This window comes from Xenopus tropicalis, chromosome 9, assembly GCF_000004195.4.
Source record: "Xenopus tropicalis strain Nigerian chromosome 9, UCB_Xtro_10.0, whole genome shotgun sequence".
In the NCBI taxonomy this organism is placed as follows: Eukaryota; Metazoa; Chordata; class Amphibia; order Anura; family Pipidae; genus Xenopus; species Xenopus tropicalis.
The window spans coordinates 60,555,091-60,577,580 of NC_030685.2; the positions used below are offsets into that span (position 1 = coordinate 60,555,091).

At 39.6% G+C, this 22,490-nt stretch overlaps 1 protein-coding gene across 4 annotated transcripts in view; it reads left to right on the plus strand.

Annotated features, from left to right (window-relative positions):
- The first annotated feature begins 3,227 nt into the window (after positions 1-3,227).
- The window catches only part of rbm44 (RNA binding motif protein 44), a 50,949-nt gene continuing 31,686 nt past the window's right edge, over positions 3,228-22,490 (plus strand). The window contains exons 1-3 of one of the 4 annotated variants that reach the window (XM_031893218.1): positions 3,228-3,397; positions 6,103-6,459; positions 12,268-12,328. In XM_031893218.1, the coding sequence (XP_031749078.1) occupies positions 6,135-6,459; positions 12,268-12,328 (386 nt within the window). In that variant the 5' untranslated portion in view covers positions 3,228-3,397; positions 6,103-6,134. The remainder of the gene's footprint in view (positions 3,398-6,102; positions 6,460-12,267; positions 12,329-22,490) is intronic. The other 3 variants (XM_018097550.2, XM_018097552.2, XM_018097551.2) reach the window with 3 other exon arrangements.

A 22,490-nucleotide genomic window follows, 5' to 3' on the forward strand; every position in this document is an offset into this window, starting at 1 on the left:
GGACAGGCAGAATATGGCACACACAGGCAGCATAGGGCAGGCAAAATATGGCACAGACAGGCAGCATAGGGCAGGCAGAGTATGACACACACAGGCAGTGTAGGACAGGCAGAGTATGGCACACACAGGCAGCATAGGGCAGCCAGAGTATGGCACACACAGGCAGCATAGGGCAGCCAGAGTATGGCACACACAGGCAGCGTAGGACAGGCAGAGTATGGCACACACAGGCAGCGTAGGACAGGCAGAGTATGGCACACACAGGCAGTGTAGGACAGGCAGAATATGGCACACACAGGCAGCATAGGGCAGGCAGAGTATGACACACACAGGCAGTGTAGGACAGGCAGAGTATGGCACACACAGGCAGCATAGGGCAGCCAGAGTATGGCACACACAGGCAGCATAGGGCAGCCAGAGTATGGCACACATAGATAGCATAGGGCAGGCAGAATATGTCACACACAGGCAGCATAGGATAGGCAGAGTATGGCAAACACAGGACATGGCTCGTGTTTCAACTTAACTTTAACTCTAAAAATGTTTCTGTGGCTTTTATTATAGTTATGCCTGGCTTATAATTGCCATAGTCTTGCTTGTTTATTTTTCTCCCTCTCCAGCTTATTACAGTAGACATTATAGATATACCTCATTTGAGGAGTAACAGTGCTGCCAAGAATTGAAAGGCAAGGGCACATGGTCTGTATATATCCACTTCTCTCAGCCCTGCATTAGTCAGGCTAAGAGAAGCGGATCCACTTGCCTATGCTGCACCGTGTGTTGGCACTAAAAACTAGAGTAACCGCCTGAATGTGGGCACACAGAGCAAAGCAGATTGGAGGACCTTCAATCCCCTCTGCTCAGTGTGCCCACACTCAGACTGTTATTGTAGTTTTTATTGCAGGCACACAGAGCAGCGTAGGCAAGTGGATCCGCTTCTCTTACCCTGACTGAAAAACATAGGGCAGAGAGAAGAGGATATACACACCATGTGCCCTTGCCCTAAAGGTCACTGTTGGCACTCAGATTCTCCTAAATTAGCCCATATGTTGGCCTTAAATTGTGAAACATACAGTCCTAATGTTCACATAACACTGGATCAGAACTCACAACACAGCCTGTTTATTGGGTAACCTTGGGTGACAGCTGTGGTGTAACTCCTACACTGAAACAGTGCTCTTTTGGGGCTCCAGAACCTGCAGAACTGACTACACTGACCAGCTCATGTTCTGTCCCTGAATTGTGAATTTTGCCCTAGTTAGCACTAAAACTCATTTCATTTTTAGTCAAATTGGAAGAATTGATGATGGCAGCAGGTAGTTAAAGGGGACCTGTCACCATAAGAAATAATTCCAAATCCTTTTGTATCATGTTAATTGAGCAAAATAAACTTTATTTACACTATATAAATCATTTCATGTTTTTCCCCTTCACTCTTGGAATTTAAGTCACAGCCAGCAGGCAAGCGCCATTTTGTGGATCCTGTTATTAAGGCAAGCTTTATATCGCCCCAAAATCTTATGCATTTGCCATCTAGGGGATATCTAGGAAGTGCTGAATGGAAAATTAAAGTAATTGCAATTACTGTCAATTTGCAATTACTGTCAGTCACATATTGCCTGCCCTGCCTCTCTTAAAAACAGTTATGGATGATTTAATTGAAAAAATCATCCATAACTGTTTAATTTTTAAAGGACTTTTATTATACAGTGTTTTATGTTTGAGTGACAGTTCACATTTAACAAACTGGCTTCCAACGCCACCATAAAAAATGAGCCTGAATACTAAAGATTACTGTTGGTACCCATTAGATTTTTGCCACAATTAGCCCATACATTGTCTCTAAAATGTGAAAAATATTGCACCTGGTCACTCTGGGGGCACTGCTAGCTGAGGCAAGTCTCTGAACTCTCCTCATGGCAGCAGCCCTGGTCTTCACCTAAATTACATAGTTACATAGGGTTGAAAAAAGACCAGAGTCCATCAAGTTCAACCCTTCCAAGCAAAGCCAGCACAAACAACCTATACTTACCTATCTATACACTCACATACATAAACTATATATACAACCACTAATACTAACTGTAGATATTAGTATCACAATAGCCTTGGATATTCTGATCAAGAACTCATCCAGGCCCCTCTTAAAGGCATTAACAGAATCTGCCATTACCACATCACTAGGAAGGGCATTCCCCAACCTCACTGCCCTCACCGTGAAAAACCACCTACGCTGCTTCAAATGGAAGCTCTGTTCCTCTAATCTAAAGGGGGGGGCCTCTGGTACGCTGATTGTTTTTATGGGAAAAAAGAACACCCCCCATCTGCCTATAATCCCCTCTAATGTACTTGTACAGAGTAATCATGTCCCCTCGCAAGCGCCTCTTTTCCAGAGAAAACAACCCCAACCTCGACAGTCTCACCTCATAGTTTAAATCTTCCATCCCCTTAACCAGTTTAGTTGCACGTCTCTGCACTCTCTCCAGCTCATTAATATCCTTCTTAAAGGAGACATAATGGATAAATGGAAAACCCCTAACCCTGTAGGTAATTATGAATAATATACGTTGCTGGTTTCCCTTTGGGCTAAACATTAACCCTATCTGTAACAATGGCCCCTTTATTGGAGCTTCCTAGAGATCCTATCACTTCTCTGTCCAGTGTGAAATGGAGAGTGGGCGTGTCCTAACGGTCCCTGCCAGAAGCACAGTAGGAGGGGGAGAGCCAATCACAGCCCTGCACTCACACAAGCACAGACAGGCGTCAGTTCCCTATCAGGTCAGCCTAGCTGCTGATTGGTTCCTACCCTACAGTGCAGTGTACGAGGGCCGCCGGCATACTCAAGGTAAGGCCTTACCAGAGACCTATAAAGAGGCAAAATGATGGTTTCATCCCTTGAGTCAATGCCCTTTTTTATACAAGACAGTATTTTGTCTTCAAATTTGCCATTCCTTGTTTAAAAGAAAACACCAGGGCCCTCAAATTACAAAAATAATCCTAAATAGTATGCATCATTCAATCCGGCCCTGAATTGCACAGAAACTTTCCTTTTTTGTCAAAATCGGAGAGGGAGGTAGCTCTCATAGCAGCGCATACTATATTGAACAGACTAATGTATTTCTTTCAGTTCCAAGGCAAAGGGCAGAACTAAGAGCATGGTACATAGACAAAAATTAAAAAAAAAAAAAGTATTTTATTTTGTTCTCAAATAAAGGTAGGAAACTCTGTAGCCGCTTCTCATTGTGTAACACTGAGTTGCGCCGTCTCTGCGCTTCACTCTAACGTCAGGCGGCGGCGGCGTGACGCGTCTTTACGCTCTCCTTGAGCGGCGGCGTCACTCCCATGTGGGGACACTGGTGGCGTAATCATTTTGTGTGAAACAGGCCCCAAGGAGATTGTAAGTATGTCAAGCAAAACAGCACTGTTGGGTATTATTTATCTGCGTTCACATGAGAGGCCTGTAACTGATCCAATAAATGGTATTTATATTTTAATCCACCGTGCATCTCTCTGTCCTGATGGCTATGTGTTTAAGTTGCTTGTGTCGCATTCAGACCACATTGCTGAAATGTAGACAGGTTAATGGCAGACAGGTTATCCGCTATACGCCGTTTATTTGCATCACCTAGTGGCTGCTTTAGGCACGCATTGGCCAACATGGGCACAGACTGCTCCAGGCCCCTGACCTATATGGCTAGCCACTTGCACAGAATAAGTAGGACAGGGTGCCTGTGACTGGTGCTGACTGCAGGGACTTATAATACATTTACACTGTTTTTTTTAAGTTTCCTATCTAGGCACCCCCAAGGGCTATCCCCCTAAAGCCACCGCCCTAAGCACATGCCCTTGGTTGTCTATATAGAAAATACATCCCTGAATACACCAGCAGTGTTTATGTCCATACATTTCCAGCATAGTTGTAAAATGCATATGTATTATAGAACCTTGCCACAAGCAGCCAATTCAGATATATAGGGGCACATTTACTAACCCACTAATCCGAATTGGAAAAATACCGATTGGAAAACGAACATTTTGCGACTTTTTCGTATTTTTAGCAATTTTTTTTCGTCGCCTTTACGACTTTTCGGAAATTGCCGCAACTTTTTCGTTACCAATACGATTTGCGCGGAAAAAAAGGAGAGTTTTTCGTAGCCATTACAATTCGCTCGTATCTTGTCGCGACTTTTTCGTATTGAGCGCTCGTAAGTGGCGGGCGAAACTTTCAGACTTAGTATGATTTTGAAAGCCTCCCATAGGACTCAATGGCACCCTGCAGCTCCAACCTGGCCCAAGAAAAGTCACCATACTGAAGCTTGAATGAATCCGAATCTTTCGTACTCGGCGCAAAAGCTGCAAAAAAGTCGCGACTTTTTGCGCAAGTAGTAACGCTACGAAAAAATCGCAACATTTTGCGCAACATTCGGAATGGCTACGAAAAAGTCGCGCCAATTTTCCGAAAAAGTGAGTAAGTAAATGTGCCCCATAGAGTAAATGGGCTCTTGTGCTGTGCTATCCTGTCAGCCAGCACTGGGCATTAATGGTGAGGGGGGCTGCAGCAGGCAGAAGTGCCACTGGCCACATATGATTCATTGTCTTGAGGTGCATGAATAAGTGCCGTTCCCTTCCTGAGAGTAATGTAGTGAATAGGGTTGCAATCCAATCAGTTGATAACCAGCTACAGCCAGGGCTGCTATTACAAATTGATGGGCAAAGTAGTTGTGGGAATATTTGTGTATATGTGGTGGATTGAGTATGCAATTCATTTAAGTTTAATGAAAGGTCTGGATGCATATTTAGCAGGTTATAAAACAGAAAGCTGGCTGTTATGTTAACATTCTTAGTACAGTGTTGATCCAGGGACTGCTTCTGTTGCACTTTTGAGTCAGTAAAGATTTTTTTCCCCTTATGAGGCAAATGGTGACAGCTTTAGGTATTTTTTAATTTGTATTGAACTTGAAAATAAATGTGTGGATTTCTTTTTCAACATAAACTACTATAGGCAAACTTAGCGTTGATAACTGTCAACCCTAATAAGTTAAGTGTTCTCCCCAGCAAATTTTTCCAGGTAGAGAAAATAAGATGCCCAGCCTCACCCACCTTAATATTAATAGAACATTTTTCACTGGTGCCAGTAGCATTATGTTCTTGTGCAAACAGAGTATGCCCAGTCCAACTGGTGCCTGGAAAAAGTTTTGTTAGAGCAGGTGAAGCTTAGGCAGGCTGAGTGGCTAACAAAATATTCCTGCTGGAGCACTCGATAAAAATGTCCTGGGAAGAACACAGACCTTAAGGGATTCTATTACAATCCTTTAAAATAAACAATTTTCCAAAATATATTAATTATGTTATTTAAGGGTCCAAAGATATATCCTGCAGTTCTTTCACTGTCTTAGGGTAAGAACCCATGGAGCAGTTCGCACACGACAGATCTCTGGTATCGTGGGTGCCAAACTGCTCCAAAAAGGTTCCTCCGGCAACAATAGAAGTTGCCGGAGGAAAGCCCTTCACATTGCTTCTTTTTCCGAAGTTGCCTGCATGAGGAAACTTTGCACGACTGGATTACAGAATCGACGGGAATGGCTTGCCACTGGTGACTCCATGGGTTCTTACCCTAAGGCTGTCCTGCCTTTTTGCTTACCAGCCTCACTGTCTTCTCATTAAAGTGGGAGTCAATCAGAAGTATACATGTTGTCACCCTTACGTTCCATGTATACTTGCTTTCTTTTGGCTACCACTGTACTGAGAAGGCAGTGAGGCCAGCGACTACATAGACTTATTTAGGATGGGAGGCAGACTGCCTCAGGTATTGGGAAACCATCTACAGTATATGTGATATATTTTGTCCCAAAAGTAATTGTTATAACCCTGGATTAGAAAATTGGTTATTTTTCTAGAATCCATGAATTTATGGGGATGAATTTCATACTGTTTAATTTACTGCTTTACTTTTTTTTAGCTGGATCTAGGAGGTTGCTGTTTGATGGGGACTTTTGTTTTCTTGCACCCAAAGAAAATTCAAGGCTAATTTTCATTGTTTTTTCTTTTATTGTGGACCATTAACGTGCTCTCTCAACTGTGCTTCATTTGTTTGCATTTCAGGAGCCTGTGGGGGTATGGTTTTGTTTTAGGTCATGCAGCAGCCTGTTATCTTGAACAACTTCACCTTCCATAATGGAGATTACAATTGCTTTCCAGGGAAGTATGCACTCCCTACTACCCCAAGGAACATGGTTATGCATTTCCATGATGAGGTTGCTTCCTCCTATCTTCCTGTATACAAACTACAGGGCCTAAATATTTGCAGAGGAGGACTGCAAAACTGTCACCAAATGTATTTTCCTGTAGCTAATGACTGTGCTACAGTAGGAAGTTCTGTGACTTTTCCTTCTTTCCCAGTTCAGGATACGTTTCATCAAAGCATCCCTGCCCAAAATGAGTTTCTGTATAGTAATGCAGGTGAGTGCTACTTTTATGCTGCAGTGCAGGGTTATTTTATCATTTGTATTGCAATCAATTTTGCAAGACCACCATTTTTACAAATCATGGTTTTTAGAACTAGAAATTGTGGATTTTAGTAATTACACAAAAACTTGAAAAACACAAAACTACACTAAAAGCTGTCAAGGTCATGTTGAAGTCAGTGTGAGCTTTCCTAGGCAAATTGTAACAGTCTTTATTTAATTCTTTGTTTAATTTTTTGTTTGTTAGTTTGTAAGCACACAAAATTCTTGAACTCAAAACAAATTTTGAAAAATGTTTGGGTTTTTTTTGTTTTTCATTTTAATAGCCTCTACAGCAATTATTGTTTTCTTAAGTCCAGTTTTCTCTTCCCTCTTAAATTGATCTATTATATCTGATGGCTTTGTGAGTCACAACAAATATTCCCCCACAGTGTTATTTCTTTTCTTTTTCTCAATCTATTTACCCAATTTCTGATTTCTTCACTGGGATGATAAGCTGCACTCACTTTGATATTTTTTGCTTTATGGTAAAGTATGTAGGGCAGTGGCATAAAACAGGACAAAACTATTGGTTCTCAAAGCGCAACATGTGGTAAGATTTTACTATGAAGAGGAGCCTGAAAACAGCAAGGACATTGTGTTCACCTTATAATGGGAGGCCATTTTCACCTATTTCTTGCTGACCTCTTACTTCAAAATTTTCGAGTGGCCAGAGAGATAAATTGAACTTCATCCCAAGGCATTGCATTTCCTACTTGAAGCAGAAGGACCTTTTTGCTGCAGCACAGTCAAAGTGTCTACCTTCATATTTTCTAATTGCAATTAACTAAAAGGAACTCCAGTGTTGGTATTACGGATTATGAAAAAAACCTAGAGTTGTGCCTGCTTTGGAAAGTACAACTAGCATCCTATTTTGTTGACCATGCTGTAAAGATTTATTACTTCACCCTATGAACTGCTTGACCCTATTAAGGGCCAAACTATGGTTAAGACTTTATACAACCTTTTCAGGAGATCTTGTTAGGTGTAAAGGATTGCTCAGTGTCCTGCTGCTTCTCCAGCTGGCTAGCCAGTCTTTACTAAGCATGTCTAAAAAGCCCTACTGTCATATGCAGCATATTTTTATTTTTAATTTTGCAAACTCAAGCTTTGCATGCCTGCCTGGTGATATCACAAATTTGGAGGAAAATACATCTGCCATGGCTGCTTTTCAGGGAAACAGTGACTCTGGAAAGATATAAGGGAAGCCAGATACACCAAATTTCATGTATTGCAGACAAAGAAAACTAAGAAAAATGGAAAACCTTTGACAACAGCATCATCTACTGAGAAGTCTGAATTTTGACATGTGGATGATAATGATTTTTTCCTCATGAAAATTTAAAAATGTGACTGTGATTTAACTGTTTTGGATTTTTCTTAAATGTGCATGAAATTGTGATTTGATTTCAGCTGCAAAAGTCGCAATGGAGTTTACTCATGATTGTGTGAATTTTTTTACCACAGTTTTTTACTGTACAATTTTTGATAAATTGTGCTTCCAAGGGTACAATTTTTGAATGTCAAGATGGAAAATGTAATACTAGTTTTATCTTGTCTAAAAATAAATAAATACATTCTGTAATGTTTCTTGAATAATTACCGTAAGTTTATTCTCCATGCTAACAGAGCCTGCATTCGTTGACAAAAGCAATAGTATTTTTTCGAGAAAAGCCCTCTGTTGAGCACTCTGGTTCCTGCAAGACCCCTAGAGTGTGAACGGGCATGTTGGGGCACACAACTCACATAATGAGAGAGTGCCACTCGTTATGCACACTTGTGTAACTTAGAACCTCGCTCAAAACCAGGCAGTAGTGCCAGGGTTCCCACAGTGCTTTGCATCAATAGGCGCAGTACAGATTCGCCAAAAGAATCGGACACGCAAGTCACTCTCACAGTCACTGCTGAAAATGACCACTGTACTTTTTGTGCAATTGTGTCTGATTCACAATAAAGTGTGAGCGCAGTTGTGTTAAATTAGATGCATTGGCCACAACTTCCTCTGGTAACAAAGCCAACATTAGAATTCTGGGGAAAAATGCTGCATTGGAAAAAAAACCCTTGGTGATTGAGTCTAAAAGTTTACTTTGCGCACTGCATCTGTAGTAAGTAGATAACCACTATAGACAAAATGAAAAAAACGCACATCCGAAACACATTTAATGCATAAATTATGACTGATTTGCAAAGGCCATATTGTTCCAAAATTTTTATGGATATAGTTTTCATCTTCACTACTTCCTACTTTTAAGATCTCTTTCTCTTTTTGTGCCTCCATTTCACTCTCAAATCCCACTAACTGTTTAACCCCAGAAACAGAATACATTTTTTAAAAGTGCACATTCTGACATCCAAAATGAGTGCTTTCCTAAATTCATGAAAAGGTATGAACATTTTAAGAAATCACCTCAAAGTATCCAATTAACAGGATAGATATCAAGATAAAACATCTGAAATATAAACACCTGTGGTCTAATGAACAGTATGCCCAGTATGCATTATAATACCAAAGTTTATGCCGTGTAGAGACCCCCAAATGAAAACAGTGCATTTGTATTTTCATGGCTGACACTTTGACTGTTGCCAAATAAGTATCCTGTATGCGTATTATTTGTCATAAAACTCCCTAACAGTAAGATGATCCCAGATGTTTTTGGAGAGTACAAATTCTTCAGAATCCAAAACAGGTAATGACATCTCTATACTCCAAAGTGCAAAGCTAAATGCATTTTTTTTTAACATTTCTAAAAATCAGCTGAAAGCTTCAATTTTACCCATCACATTCCCTACATATATTAACACAATCATCATTAAAAAACATAATCAACATCAGGGGTCACTGTACGATTTATAGATTTACCAAACTATGTTGAGGCTCCAGAATAAAATCAGGTACTCAAAAACAACACAGAATGCAATAAAGCCAATCAAATGAATATTTTTTCACCCAGTGAGATGTGTAGTCAAAACTTCAGTTTTATTACTTTTGCTATGCAAGCTTTACAGGCACAACAAATAATCAGCAGCTACACATAACTGAACATGCAATAAATCACTAAAAATGTAACATAAACACTGAAATGAAACAAAAAATGGTTACATTGGTGGTCAGAAGTCCAACACTAGATGCAGTGAAGTAGGTAGGTAGAGCCTTTTACACCCAAATAGTAAATGGTTCCATATTAAAAAGGGATGAGTTCAAATAAACATACTCAAATATACTCAAGGCATCACCTGGCAGTGAACAGACCTTTGAATTGTATTGGTAATAAACCTAATATAATGTTTAATACTTTGATGGCGTATACATTTTTCACATTGCGGCAACATGGTGATATATAAGTGATGCCATGTTTTATGTTATGCTAATGTTCATATTCAAGTGACTCGTACTTGTGCACATTGGCTCCTGCTTCTCTGTCATCTTCTGCTACTTTTTGACTATCCTCGTAGTCAAAGAGCGAAGAGGAGCTCAGAACGAAGAGGGGATGGGGCTTCACACTAGACCAGGAAGTAGGTTAAATGAGCTGGAGATTTTAACTTATAAATCAGAAACCACATCAGACTGAATACACGGGGGGGGGGGGGGGGGCATTTAAACATTTGTCTTGCTGAGTTTATAGTTGCTTAACATATTTTAGAGACATATTTAAGCTTTTATCAATTAGAAACTGCATATTAAAGCAAGCATTGTCTGCACATGCTTTTGTATTTTGTATTGTTTTTTTACATTTATTTTGTACATTTCTTAATAGTTAACACCTTGTGATATTGGATAGCTTGGTTACTGGCTACCATATGTTTCAGGGCAGTTTCTTTTCTGTTTGAATGGATGGATATTTAGATTGACTTGCAAGCCAATGTTTGTTTGTCTGGCTTCTTAAATGTCTGTACTAGCTGATAAACCTGAACTGGTAATACACCATTGGCTTTTCTGAATTATCTTGAGTATGTCTCTGAGGCTTCTTGTGAAGCTGCCCATAAATGCCTAGATTTCGTCAGCCAGTTTGGTTGAAGTTGGGAGCTGTTTAGACAGCCCTAAGATCCAAGTGGGTTGAGAGTATCCATGCAGATGCAAAATGACTAGTCCGACGTTGGTCAATCATGGATGAACACAAGCAAAATCCATGGTTGCCCAATGGGTGCTACATTTGCAAATCTTTCTGATTTGTCAGTAATGAGATTTTGGATGCTTTCTTCATCATCTGCCTCCGTTTTCTTTTCTTTCACATTGGGAAGGTTTTACAGTAAGGTTTTTATTGGTACTGACATTTGGTGGTGTTCTAATTGTCTTGATACTGAAGTTTGATCAGTCTCAGTATGTGTAATAGATATCTCCAGATCATCATCTAACAGTGCATTAGATGCCAGATTTACACTAAACCTATTCTCTTCCTCTTTTGGTACAAAGGCAAAATTCCCGCATTATCAAAGCCTTTGTACCACATATTTATAGGGTGACTGAAATATGTGGCTTTAGGAAACCCCAAATGTGCGGCTTTAGGAAACCCCAAATGTGCATTCTATTTAGCCCCTTCAAAAACAAAACTCTCACTGTCTGTGGTTTATGTTAAAAAAAGCTTCTAATGGTAAGATATATACAGCAAATCTGTGATTTTTACTAGGTGACTTTAGGACCGCATCAACAAGCCAATGTGGTCCCTGTTCCAATGGAAAATCAAACCTGCCCGATCAAGATCTGGCCAATTTTAGGCCAGTTGTCAGTCAGGTAGGCCCATCAGGAACATCTACAGGCATCTAAAGGACTCAAAATGGCAGCTGAAATCTGCCTGTGTATGACCACCTTCAGTTGAATGACTGAATTTAGTATATCCATTAGTTATAGGTGTTTTCCTGGGTTTATGAAATCTATAATCAGTATGCCTTTGCACTAGTTTTGTGGCACGTGCAGGGCTGTATTTATATATAGGCACCTGAGGGCTTGTGTCTAGGGTGGCAGCTTTAGGGGGGAGTGGCCCTAGGGTGCCTATATGATCAGTAAAACTTTACCAACCGCTGCCAGATCATACTGGTGCAAATCCGGTGGTGGAGTTTGGGGGTAAGGGTGCAGAGGGAGCTGTTGTTCGGAAGTGACATCACAAGTAGCTGTGCGCATGACTTCACTTCCCCAACCTGACGGGTGCGTTTAGCACCGCTGCCAATGGTGAGACCGGATCTAAATACAACCCTTGGCACATAAGGTGTACTATCCACTAGGGAAACCTGGCTAATTTTAATGGAAACTGCTTCTCAGCAGGTGAATATTGGTTTCAAAATGTGCATTTGAGCATATTTAGTACAAATGTAATGTTACCACGGGTGAGAGGCGATTTTCATTAATACTAATAACAAACTTCACTGCAGGGTTGGGCTCTTCTCTGCCAGCTGAAAAGCTTGACTGTAAGTACATCCTGTGTACCATGAGCCTTATTAATTTCCTATTAACTGAAAATTATATATATATACAGGTATGGGATCCAGAAAGGCCGATTCCCATTGACTCCATTTTAAACAAATAATTTAAAAGTAATTTCCCTTTTTCTTAGTACCTTGTACTTGATCCTAACAATTCTTCTGGGTTTTATAAATGTATAAATGACCTTTTAGCAGACTTAAAGTATAGAGATCCAAATTACAGGAAGACCCCTTAGCTGAAAAACCATAGGTCCCGAGCATTCTGGACATCAGATACCTGTATATATTTCAAGAATATATGACATATTATAACATTAAGTGGTAAAGTTTAAATTTTTTTTCCCTAAAGTGAACCCTGCAGAGACCACGTGCCAAAGTTGTAAGGAAAAGAAAAGAGAAATACTCAGCAGGTATCAACTTTTTTTTTTTTTAAACTGTATTTTGTGTATTTTACCCTTATTCACATATTTGAACCTGCATTTTATTTTTTAAGCAAAAAAAAAATAAAAAAATAATATATATATATATATATATATATATATATATAAATAAAATTAAAGCTGTTTTCTAAATTAGTTTTAGACAGGCTCTGGCCATACGCTTGGCAACTTTGGGTGATATCAGACTACTGATTAGGGCCCTTCAGACTGATTAGGCAGCTTTTGCCCATGTATAGGGCCCTACGTCAGGCCTACCCTGTTGGGCAGGTTTGATAAGTAGGATTGAGGATGGCGTTGGCTCATTTTGCCCATAGTCCCTGAGTGAATAGGCCTTTCCTTTCCATTTAGAGCATTTTTTCCCGGAACATTTTAACCACTGTTTTTATGAGTATGATATTAACATTTCATACAGTGTCACTCTTCCTGGATGTCATTCAGTACATTTCTTAGTCCTAGAAAGAACTGCGTGACTAAATGAAAAATGATAAGTGTTTTCTTTTCATTTGTTAGGACTCGCTGACTACAGATGTATTTTTAGTAGGGATGCACCAAACCCACTTTTTTGGGTTCTGCCAAATCCCGAACCGAATCCAAATCCTAATTAGCATATGCTAATTAGGATCGTGAAGGGTAAAAAGCTAACCTTACCGAATCCAAATCGATCAAAAAAAGGCTGGATTCGGTGCATCCCTAATTTTTAGATATCAGATCAGACTGTTGCATCAAAATATTTTACTGTAAATGAAAATGTGATAGTTGATCAAGATTCTGTGTAAAACTGAACATTTTTGATATGGTGACATCTTTTTATTTCTATAGTGTGAGCCCATGAAATAAGTACATGGCTTAATAAATACACTGGATTTAATGAACTGATGTCTGCCATTCAGACCACAATGCATGATTTATTTGATTGTCTTTTAGAAAAAACTTGGTTTTATACCAAGGAGAACCTGAAATGTAAAACTAGTCTTCTCCAGAGAGCAATAAATAATGTATGTGAATGTAATAGAGGTATTCTCTTTTTACTCAGAAAGCTCCAAATTACAGGAAGGCCATCTCCTCTAAAGTCTATTTTAAGCAAATCATTTTTAAAAATGATTTCCTTTTTCTCCATCCATATTGATGGTAACAATAATATTACATCTATTTAATGTTTAAGTTTTTTTTTATTAGCCTTAAGATATAGTATTCCAAATTACAAAAAGATCCCTCCTTCAGAAAGCGGGCTCCAAGCATTTTGGATGATAGATCGCATACCTGTAAGAAGCTTTTCCCCTTCAGCTAGTATCAGTTAAACAAAAAAACAAGTGACAACATTAAACTATAGGAACAGTATATTAACCCTCTAAAGTGCCATGACCTTTTAATTTTGCCACATCGCGTGTTGCCAGAAAATAGATAGAAATGAAACCACAGACATACAGAATCTCCAGTGCAGGTAGTTTTTGTGTCTGTGGTGTAGTTGTGGGTTTGAGTCTAAACCCTCAATAAAAATCCATAAAAATCAAGTACCTTTTCTCATTACTTATGCTTGTTTTTCTATTTTTCTCATCCCTTTGCTAGCAAGAGGACCACTTTCTTGCCTCTTTTGCTTAGCAAGGTTTTAAGAGGCAGCCAACTAGAAACTCAGAGTGTGTATATTTACTTTCTTTATACTGTTTTAATTGCCACAGGACGTAGAATCTACATCCTGTGTATCAAAGTACCTAAGTGCCACAGGACGTAGATTCTACATCCTGCTGCACTTCCGGCTTTGGGAGCGGAGGACAAGCCACTCCTTCGCTCCCTACTCTTTCCCCAGCCCCTAGGCAAGGAGCACAGGGGGGGGAACGAGTGGCCCCTGGGGCGCGATTGCCCAGGGGCCCCATAGCACATACCTGGAATCCTTGTGGCTTTCCCTGCAGTGCCTCTGCCTTCTCCAGCTTCCCCCTCTGGCCCCCCCGCTTCCTGCACCGCCCCCTCACATGGCCTGCAGCTGATGTGCCTGCTCGTGTCTCTCCTGCAGATCCTCAGCTTCTTCTGTCCAGGTAAGTTCCAAATACACACAAACACACAATCACACACGTATTACACTAATACACACTTACACACACATAAAAAAGCCAAAAAACACTACTCGCTACTAATACTTCTCGATCTCTCTGCTGCTTTTGACACTGTGGATCACCCTCTTCTCCTCCAGACTCTCCGCTCTCTTGGCCTTCGTGACACTGCCTTATCCTGGTTTTCATCTTATCTCTCAGATCGATCCTTCAGTGTCTCTTACAATGGGGAATCATCTTCTCCCCTGCCTCTTTCTGTTGGGGTTCCTCAAGGCTCTGTCCTGGGCCCCTTACTATTTTCTCTCTATACCTCCTCACTTGGCAAACTAATCAGTTCTTTTGGCTGTCAGTACCACCTCTATGCTGACGATACTCAGATCTATCTTTCCTCTCCTGATCTCAACCCAGAGCTTCTAACTCGCGTCTCTTCCTGCCTGTCCGCTATCTCCACTTGGATGTCCCAACGTTACCTGAAATTAAACCTCTCTAAAACTGAACTGGTTCTCTTTCCCCCATCCAACGCCCACATTGTTCCCGAGGTATCTATAACGGTTAACAATTCTACCATCACCCCATCTTCCCAGGCCCGGTGCCTTGGGGTTATCCTTGATTCTGCCCTGTCCTTCACCCCTCATATCCAATCACTTATCAAATCATGTCACTTTCACCTAAGAAATATCTCCAAAATCCGATCATTTATCACCCAAGATGCTGCCAAAATTCTTATTCACTCTCTTATAATATCTCGCCTGGACTACTGTAACTCCCTATTAATTGGCCTTCCCCTCCAAAGACTGTCCCCTCTCCAGTCCATAATGAATACTGCTGCCCGGCTCATACACCTCTCCAACCGCTCCTCCTCTGCCATGCCACTCTGCCAATCCCTGCACTGGCTTCCCCTACCATCCAGGATAAAATTCAAGCTATTGACCCTCACATTTAAAGCAGTCCATAACTCTGCCCCACCCTACATCTCTGAACTCATCTCTAGGTACCATCCAACCCGCTTGTTACGCTCCTCTACTGACCTGCTCCTCAACTCCTCTCTCATTCCCTCCTCACACGCTCGCATTCAAGACTTTGCAAGGGCTGCCCCGCTTCTCTGGAATTCGCTCCCACAAACTGTCAGACTTTCTCCCAATTTCTCTGCCTTCAAGAAATCTCTAAAAACACATTTATTTAGAGAGGCTTACCCTAATCTAGTTTAGCAATACCCTGTGCCCCACCTCTCACAACTCTGGTCATGCCCATTCCCACACCTTGTGTCTCAACCCTTTCTCCTTGTAGATTGTAAGCTCTTTTGGGCAGGGCCCTCTTCACCTCTTGTATCGGTTATTGATTGCTTTATATGTTACTCTGTATGTCCAATGTATGTAACCCACTTATTGTACAGCGCTGCGGAATATGTTGGCGCTTTATAAATAAATGTTAATGTAATGTAATGTAATTGTTGGGGGGGTTTCACACATTCACAGCACTTACAGCACTCACACTTACTTGCACACACACATGCACACAAAACACATTTTACCTAGTATACACACACTTACGTAATTTTTTTTTTATCGCATCGTTTTTATTCTTGCCTGAAAAAAATGTTTTATTGCCATTGCGGATAGCGTATTCGCTAACCGCACTACACAATACCTTTTGTGTATTATTTTGGTGTTTCTACTACATTTTCTGGGATTTTGGTGCATTTTTAGGTATTTTATTGCATTTTTAGCCATTTTATTGCATTTTCAGTTATGCATAGTTGTTGTTCGCTTGACTTTGTCTGTAAAACTTATTTGCCCAAGCCAAAATACTCAAACTCTTATTCTGACCGCAGATATTAGGCAAAAAAAAAAATGATTTTAGTGATTTTTTTTATTTTTATAAACTTTTATTGCTTGTCTTTGCACATGGACATTTTGTCTGCCGTATTTCAATTTGGCATCCTCTGTACCCCACATAGTTTGGTAAATCTATGCATATAGGGCATCAAACTGTTCAGTAGACCCCTGGTGTTCATATTTAGAATGTTTTATATTGATACGGTACAAAATGTGGGGGTACATAATGTGGTAAAGTGCAAGCTTTGTGACAATTTTCAGAAATGCCATAAAAAATGTTCTGTTCAGCATAGCTTGGTAGTTTGCAGTAGAAAGTTGTATTTGCCCATTTTTGTTTTGTCAGAATGTGTACTTTCGGAAAATGTATGGTTTTCTAGGGTCTCCGTACTGTTACATAATGCACATGCCAGTAGCTTATATTGCAGGGTATACACTTTGTATGCACTAGCTTCCTTTTGGGGTCTCTAAATGCCAGATACTGTACACTGGTGATCCTATGCACAATGGGCATCAAACTGTTCAGTGGACCCTTGGCTTTCATATTTAGGGTGTGTTTTCTTGGTACCTAATGCTATGTGGGAGATAAGGTGCTTGAAAGTGGAAGATTTGATGTGATTTTCAGGTATTTCATCAAAACTGGCAATTTTGGGAAAGCATTGCGAATCTGTAGTTTGGAGTAGAAAGACATGGGTACCAATTTTGAATTCGCCTGAATGTGTACTTTCCAAAAATATATGGTTTTGGGGGGGGTCAATGTATTTTTTTGTGTTTTTACCCCACAGAAAATGCAGTAAAGGTGTTGAATTTTCAGTAGCTAAAGAGATCTCCAGGGCAATTTGTATGTACTAACTTCCTTTTGGGGTTTCTAAATTCCAGATACATCGGTGATCCTATGCACAATGGGCATCAAACTGTTCAGTGGACCCTTGGCTTTCATATTTAGGGTGTGTTTTCTTGGTACCTAATATTATGTGGGAGATATGATGCTTGAAAGTGGAAGATTTGAGGCGATTTTTTTAGAATTTTCTTAATTTTTTATAGAAAATGCTAAATTCAGTAAAGCATTGCCGTTTGGTACTTAGGAGTTGGAAGACATAGTTACCCATTTCGGATTCGTCAGAATGTGTACTTTTCAAAAATATATTGTTTCCTGGGGTAAACCTAATGTTCCAGGATTTTTGGCTTTGGAATCTAAAGTATGCTGTATTCTGCTGTAATGCTTTGAAAATTTAGTAATTTACTGCTGGGAGTTTTTGATCTATAGAAGTCAGAAATCTCAATAAAACTATACATATCAGGTATTGGCACGTTCGGGAGCCATGAGGCTTTCCAAATCAGTTGAATTTTTGTCCATAAAATATGTTTCTGGTATAAATCCCTATATCATGAAAAATAGATTTTTTTTTCTTTTTTTTTTTGTATAAACCGGATTCCAAAAAAGTTGGGACACTAAACCAATTGTGAATAAAAACTGAACGCAATGATGTGGAGGTGCCAACTTCTAATATTTTATTCAGAATAGAACATAAATCACGAAACAAAAGTTTAAACTGAGAAAATTTACCATTTTAAGGGAAACTAATAAGGAAACTAACATTGAAACGTTATTTTATGAAAAATGATGGAATAATAAGAAATTATGACATGAAATCAAAAGAGAAACAGTTAAAAAAGAAGTCAGATTTCATACCGAAACAAGATAAGGGAAAAGGGATTGAAGCATATGAGAAACTAATAATGCAGGACTTGGAGGAGATGGTAAAAAAGAACAACAAAAAGAAAAGAAATAATTGCTCCAAAGAGGAGTATGAGGCTCTAAAAAGTTTGGAAAGAAATACAGAGATTATCATAAAACCAGCAGATAAGGGAGGGGGGATTGTAATAATGGACAAGGAAAAGTATGTTGCAGAATGTGAAAGACTACTAAGTGACAAAGAAACCTATAAAGAACTTAATCGAGACCCTATTAATGTGTTCAAAAATAAATTGGAAAAAATGGTAAGAGAAGCAGAAAAAGAGAAGGTAATAACAACAAATGAGTCACAATACATATTAATGAAATACCCCAAGCTTCCGGTATTTTATACAATCCCTAAAATACATAGGAGTCTTAAAGACCCCCCAGGACGCCCAATCATCTCTGGAATTGAATCACTTACAAGTAATTTATCTCACTTTTTAGATACAAAATTGCAACATTATGTCAGAGAACTACCCTCCTACCTTCGAGACTCTACCCAAATACTTAACTTGCTGGAAGGGGTAGAATGGAAGGACAATATGATATTAGCAACCCTAGATGTAAGAAGTTTATATACATCAATCAAGCATGATCAGGGGATAGCAGCAATCAGCTATTACCTAGGGCAGGATGGTAATATGGAATTGGGTATGAAAGAATTTATTTTACAAGGAATAGAATTTGTGTTGCATCATAATTATTTTTGGTTTAATAACAAGTATTTTCTACAGCTGTGTGGCACCGCCATGGGGACACGATTTGCTCCCAGTTATGCCAACCTATTCATGGGTTATTGGGAAAGGGAACATCTAAAAGGCTGGGAAGCTAACCTCTCCCTATGGCGGCGCTACATAGATGATATTATTATAGTCTGGAGAGGGACTGAAACGGATTTAAAAGAATTCCTTAATGAATTGAATTCCAATGATATGAATTTGGAATTTGATCTGAGCTACAGTAGAGAAAAAATAAATTTCTTAGATCTAGAACTATACGTGAAACAGTCAAAAATACAATCCAGAACATACTTTAAATCAGTAGATGTAAATAACTATGTACTAGCCTCAAGTAACCATGACTCAGCTTGGCTTAAAAACATACCCTATGGTCAGTTTAGGCGAGTGAGGAAAAACTGCAGTGAAATAGAGTTTGAAAAGCAAGCAGAGGTGATAACAGAGAGGTTTCAAAAGAGAGGGTATAAACCTAAGGAAATAAAAGAGGCAAGAGAAAAAACTAAGAAACTAGAGAGACAACAACTGCTGGTATATAAGGACTATGATCAAATAGAAGGAAATGAGAGGTTTGACTTTATAACACAATACAATCCTCAAAGTAAGGAAATAAAAAAAATAATCAAAAAACATTGGGAAGTCTTGAAATTAGATGCAGATTTAAATCAACAATTACCAAGCGAACCGGGAATAATATTTAAAAGGGCAACCAACTTGAAACAAAGGGTGACAAGGAGCTGTATACCACCAGAAGCAAAATCAAAGGATAAAAGCTTAGTGGGGTATTATCCATGTGTCACCTGCAAAGCGTGTAAATATGGCAAGAAAACAAAAAAATTTACATCAAAAGTAACAAATGAGGAGTTTCAAATTGATACAATAATAAGATGTACAACTAAGAATGTTATCTATGTGCTAGAATGCCCTTGCGGCCTACAGTATGTAGGAAAGACAAATCGAAGCGTAAGACAGAGACTAGGAGAACACATTGGTAATATTAATAAAGGTCTGGAGACACACAGTGTCTCCAAACATTTTAAACTGGCACATAACCAAAACCCAAAGGGGCTAATATGCTATGGTATAGAGATAATAGAACCAAATTGGAGAGGTGGAGATATAGTGAGAAATACATTGCGTAGAGAAAGTTGGTGGATATATAAATTAAAAACATTAAACCCGCTAGGCCTAAATATTGATTACAATCTGAGGGCATTTTTGTGATTCCTAAAAAGTTTTAAAAAAAAATGTAAAATAATTTTTTTTTTTATGAATGGGTTAAAAAAGTGTTTTTACATGAAAGGGTTAAAAATATTTTTTTTGGATATTCTATGCTGTTTTATGCTGATATAAAAATCTATTGGTTTTTTATGCTGTTTTAATACTTATAAAGTTGGAATTGATTGAATTCTCTAAGCACAAAGTGAACACATGGACCTAGAGACATTGTGAAAACAAATGGTACAATAAAGTTTGGACATTTTGAACTGTGGGATATTTAAGCATAGCCAGGATGTAGTGAGGTCATCGCTCAGGAGGAAGCCGGAAGTGGCGAAACGCGTCAGCGGTGAGAGAGGACGCAGAGGAGGAGCACTATACAGGGCAGGACTGCTGAACCCAGAAACGACACTGCAGGTCGGGAACAGGGAAAGAAAAAGGAGCAGCCACCTGATCCATTCCAGTGACTCCTGACATGCGCATCCTATACTCTGTTTGTGAGTGTATTGGGAAGTTTTATTTATATTAAAGTATTTAAGTTTTTACACGTATGGCGTATGCATTTATCCCACAGTAAGTGCACAGAAGGGGAAGGGAAACAGAAAGGTCGTGGAATTAACCTAAGGTTGCTAAAGTTGGAAATTTACCTATGTGAAGTGGTTCCTAATACTGCCTGAAATTAAGAGGTGGGAAAGCAGAGAGTCGTGAGCTACAAGCGAACCAATTGGATGCCATATAAACCCAAGGGGGTCTGTAAGTAGATTGGCAATCGGAAAGGGATATCACAACTGGGCACAAAAGGGTGATATAAGTAAAAGTCATCACTGATGTTAAAAAGCACATGAGAGTGCACATTGTGAAGTAATAACAGTATTACACTATATTTTTTTTTTTTTCTCTTTTTTTTTTCTCTTTTTTTTTCTCTTCTTTTCCTCATAAGACCTCATCGCTAAGTCTAAAGCAGAAGAGGGCACTTTGGAGTTATTTATTGAACCATTTTAAGGGAAAAATATGTTGATTCAGAATTTCATGGTGTCAACAAATCCCAAAAAAGTTGGGACAAGTAGCAATAAGAGGCTGGAAAAAGTAAATTTGAGCATAACAAAGAGCTGGAAGACCAAATAACGCTAATTAGGTCAATTGGCAACATGATTGGGTATAAAAAGAGCTTCTCAGAGTGGCAGTGTCTCTCAGAAGCCAAGATGGGTAGAGGATCACCAATTCCCACAATGTTGCGCAGAAAGATAGTGGAGCAATATCAGAAAGGTGTTACCCAGCGAAAAATTGCAAAGATTTTGCATCTATCATCATCAACTGTGCATAACATCATCCGAAGATTCAGAGAATCTGGAACAATCTCTGTGCGTAAGGGTCAAGGCCGTAAAACCATACTGGGTGCCCGTGATCTCCGGGCCCTTAAACGACACTGCACCACAAACAGGAATGCTACTGTAAAGGAAATCACAGAATGGGCTCAGTAATACTTCCAGAAACCATTGTCAGTGAACACAATCCACCGTGCCATCCGCTGTTGCCAGCTGAAACTCTACAGTGCAAAGAAGAAGCCATTTCTAAGCAAGATCCACAAGCTCAGGCGTTTTCACTGGGCCAGGGATCATTTAAAATGGAGTGTGGCAAAATGGAAGACTGTTCTGTGGTCAGACGAGTCACGATTCGAAGTTCTTTTTGGAAATCTGGGACGCCATGTCATCCGGACCAAAGAGGACAAGGGCAACCCAAGTTGTTATCAACGCTCAGTTCAGAAGCCTGCATCTCTGATGGTATGGGGTTGCATGAGTGCGTGTGGCATGGGCAGCTTGCATGTCTGGAAAGGCAGCATCAATGCAGAAAAATATATTCAGGTTCTAGAACAACATATGCTCCCATCCAGACGTCCTCTCTTTTTAGGGAAGACCCTGCATTTTTCAACAAGATAATGCCAGACCACATTCTGCATCAATCACAACATCATGGCTGCGTAGGAGAAGGATCCGGGTACTGAAATTGCCAGTCTGCAGTCCAGATCTTTCACCTATAGAGAACATTTGGCGCATCATAAAGAGGAAGGTGCGACAAAGAAGGCCCAAGACGATTGAACAGTTAGAGGCCTGTATTAGACAAGAATGTGAGAGCATTCCTATTCCTAAACTTGAGAAACTGGTCTCCTCGGTCCCCAGACGTCTGTTGAGTGTTGTAAGAAGAAGGGGAGATGCCACACAGTGGTGAAAATGGCCCTGTCCCAACTTTTTTGGGATTTGTTGACACCATGAAATTCTGAATCAACATATTTTTCCCTTAAAATGGTACATTTTCTCAGTTTAAACTTTTGTTCCGTGATTTATGTTCTATTCTGAATAAAATATTAGAAGTTGGCACCTCCACATCATTGCGTTCAGTTTTTATTCACAATTTGTTTAGTGTCCCAACTTTTTTGGAATCCGGTTTGTATTTCAAGCTCTAAATCTTGTTCCAGAAGTGGAAATCCACAAAAACTCAGGCAGATTTGGAAAGCTTAGGTTCTCCTGAAAAAAACCAATATAGTTTGCCTACCTAAACTTAACC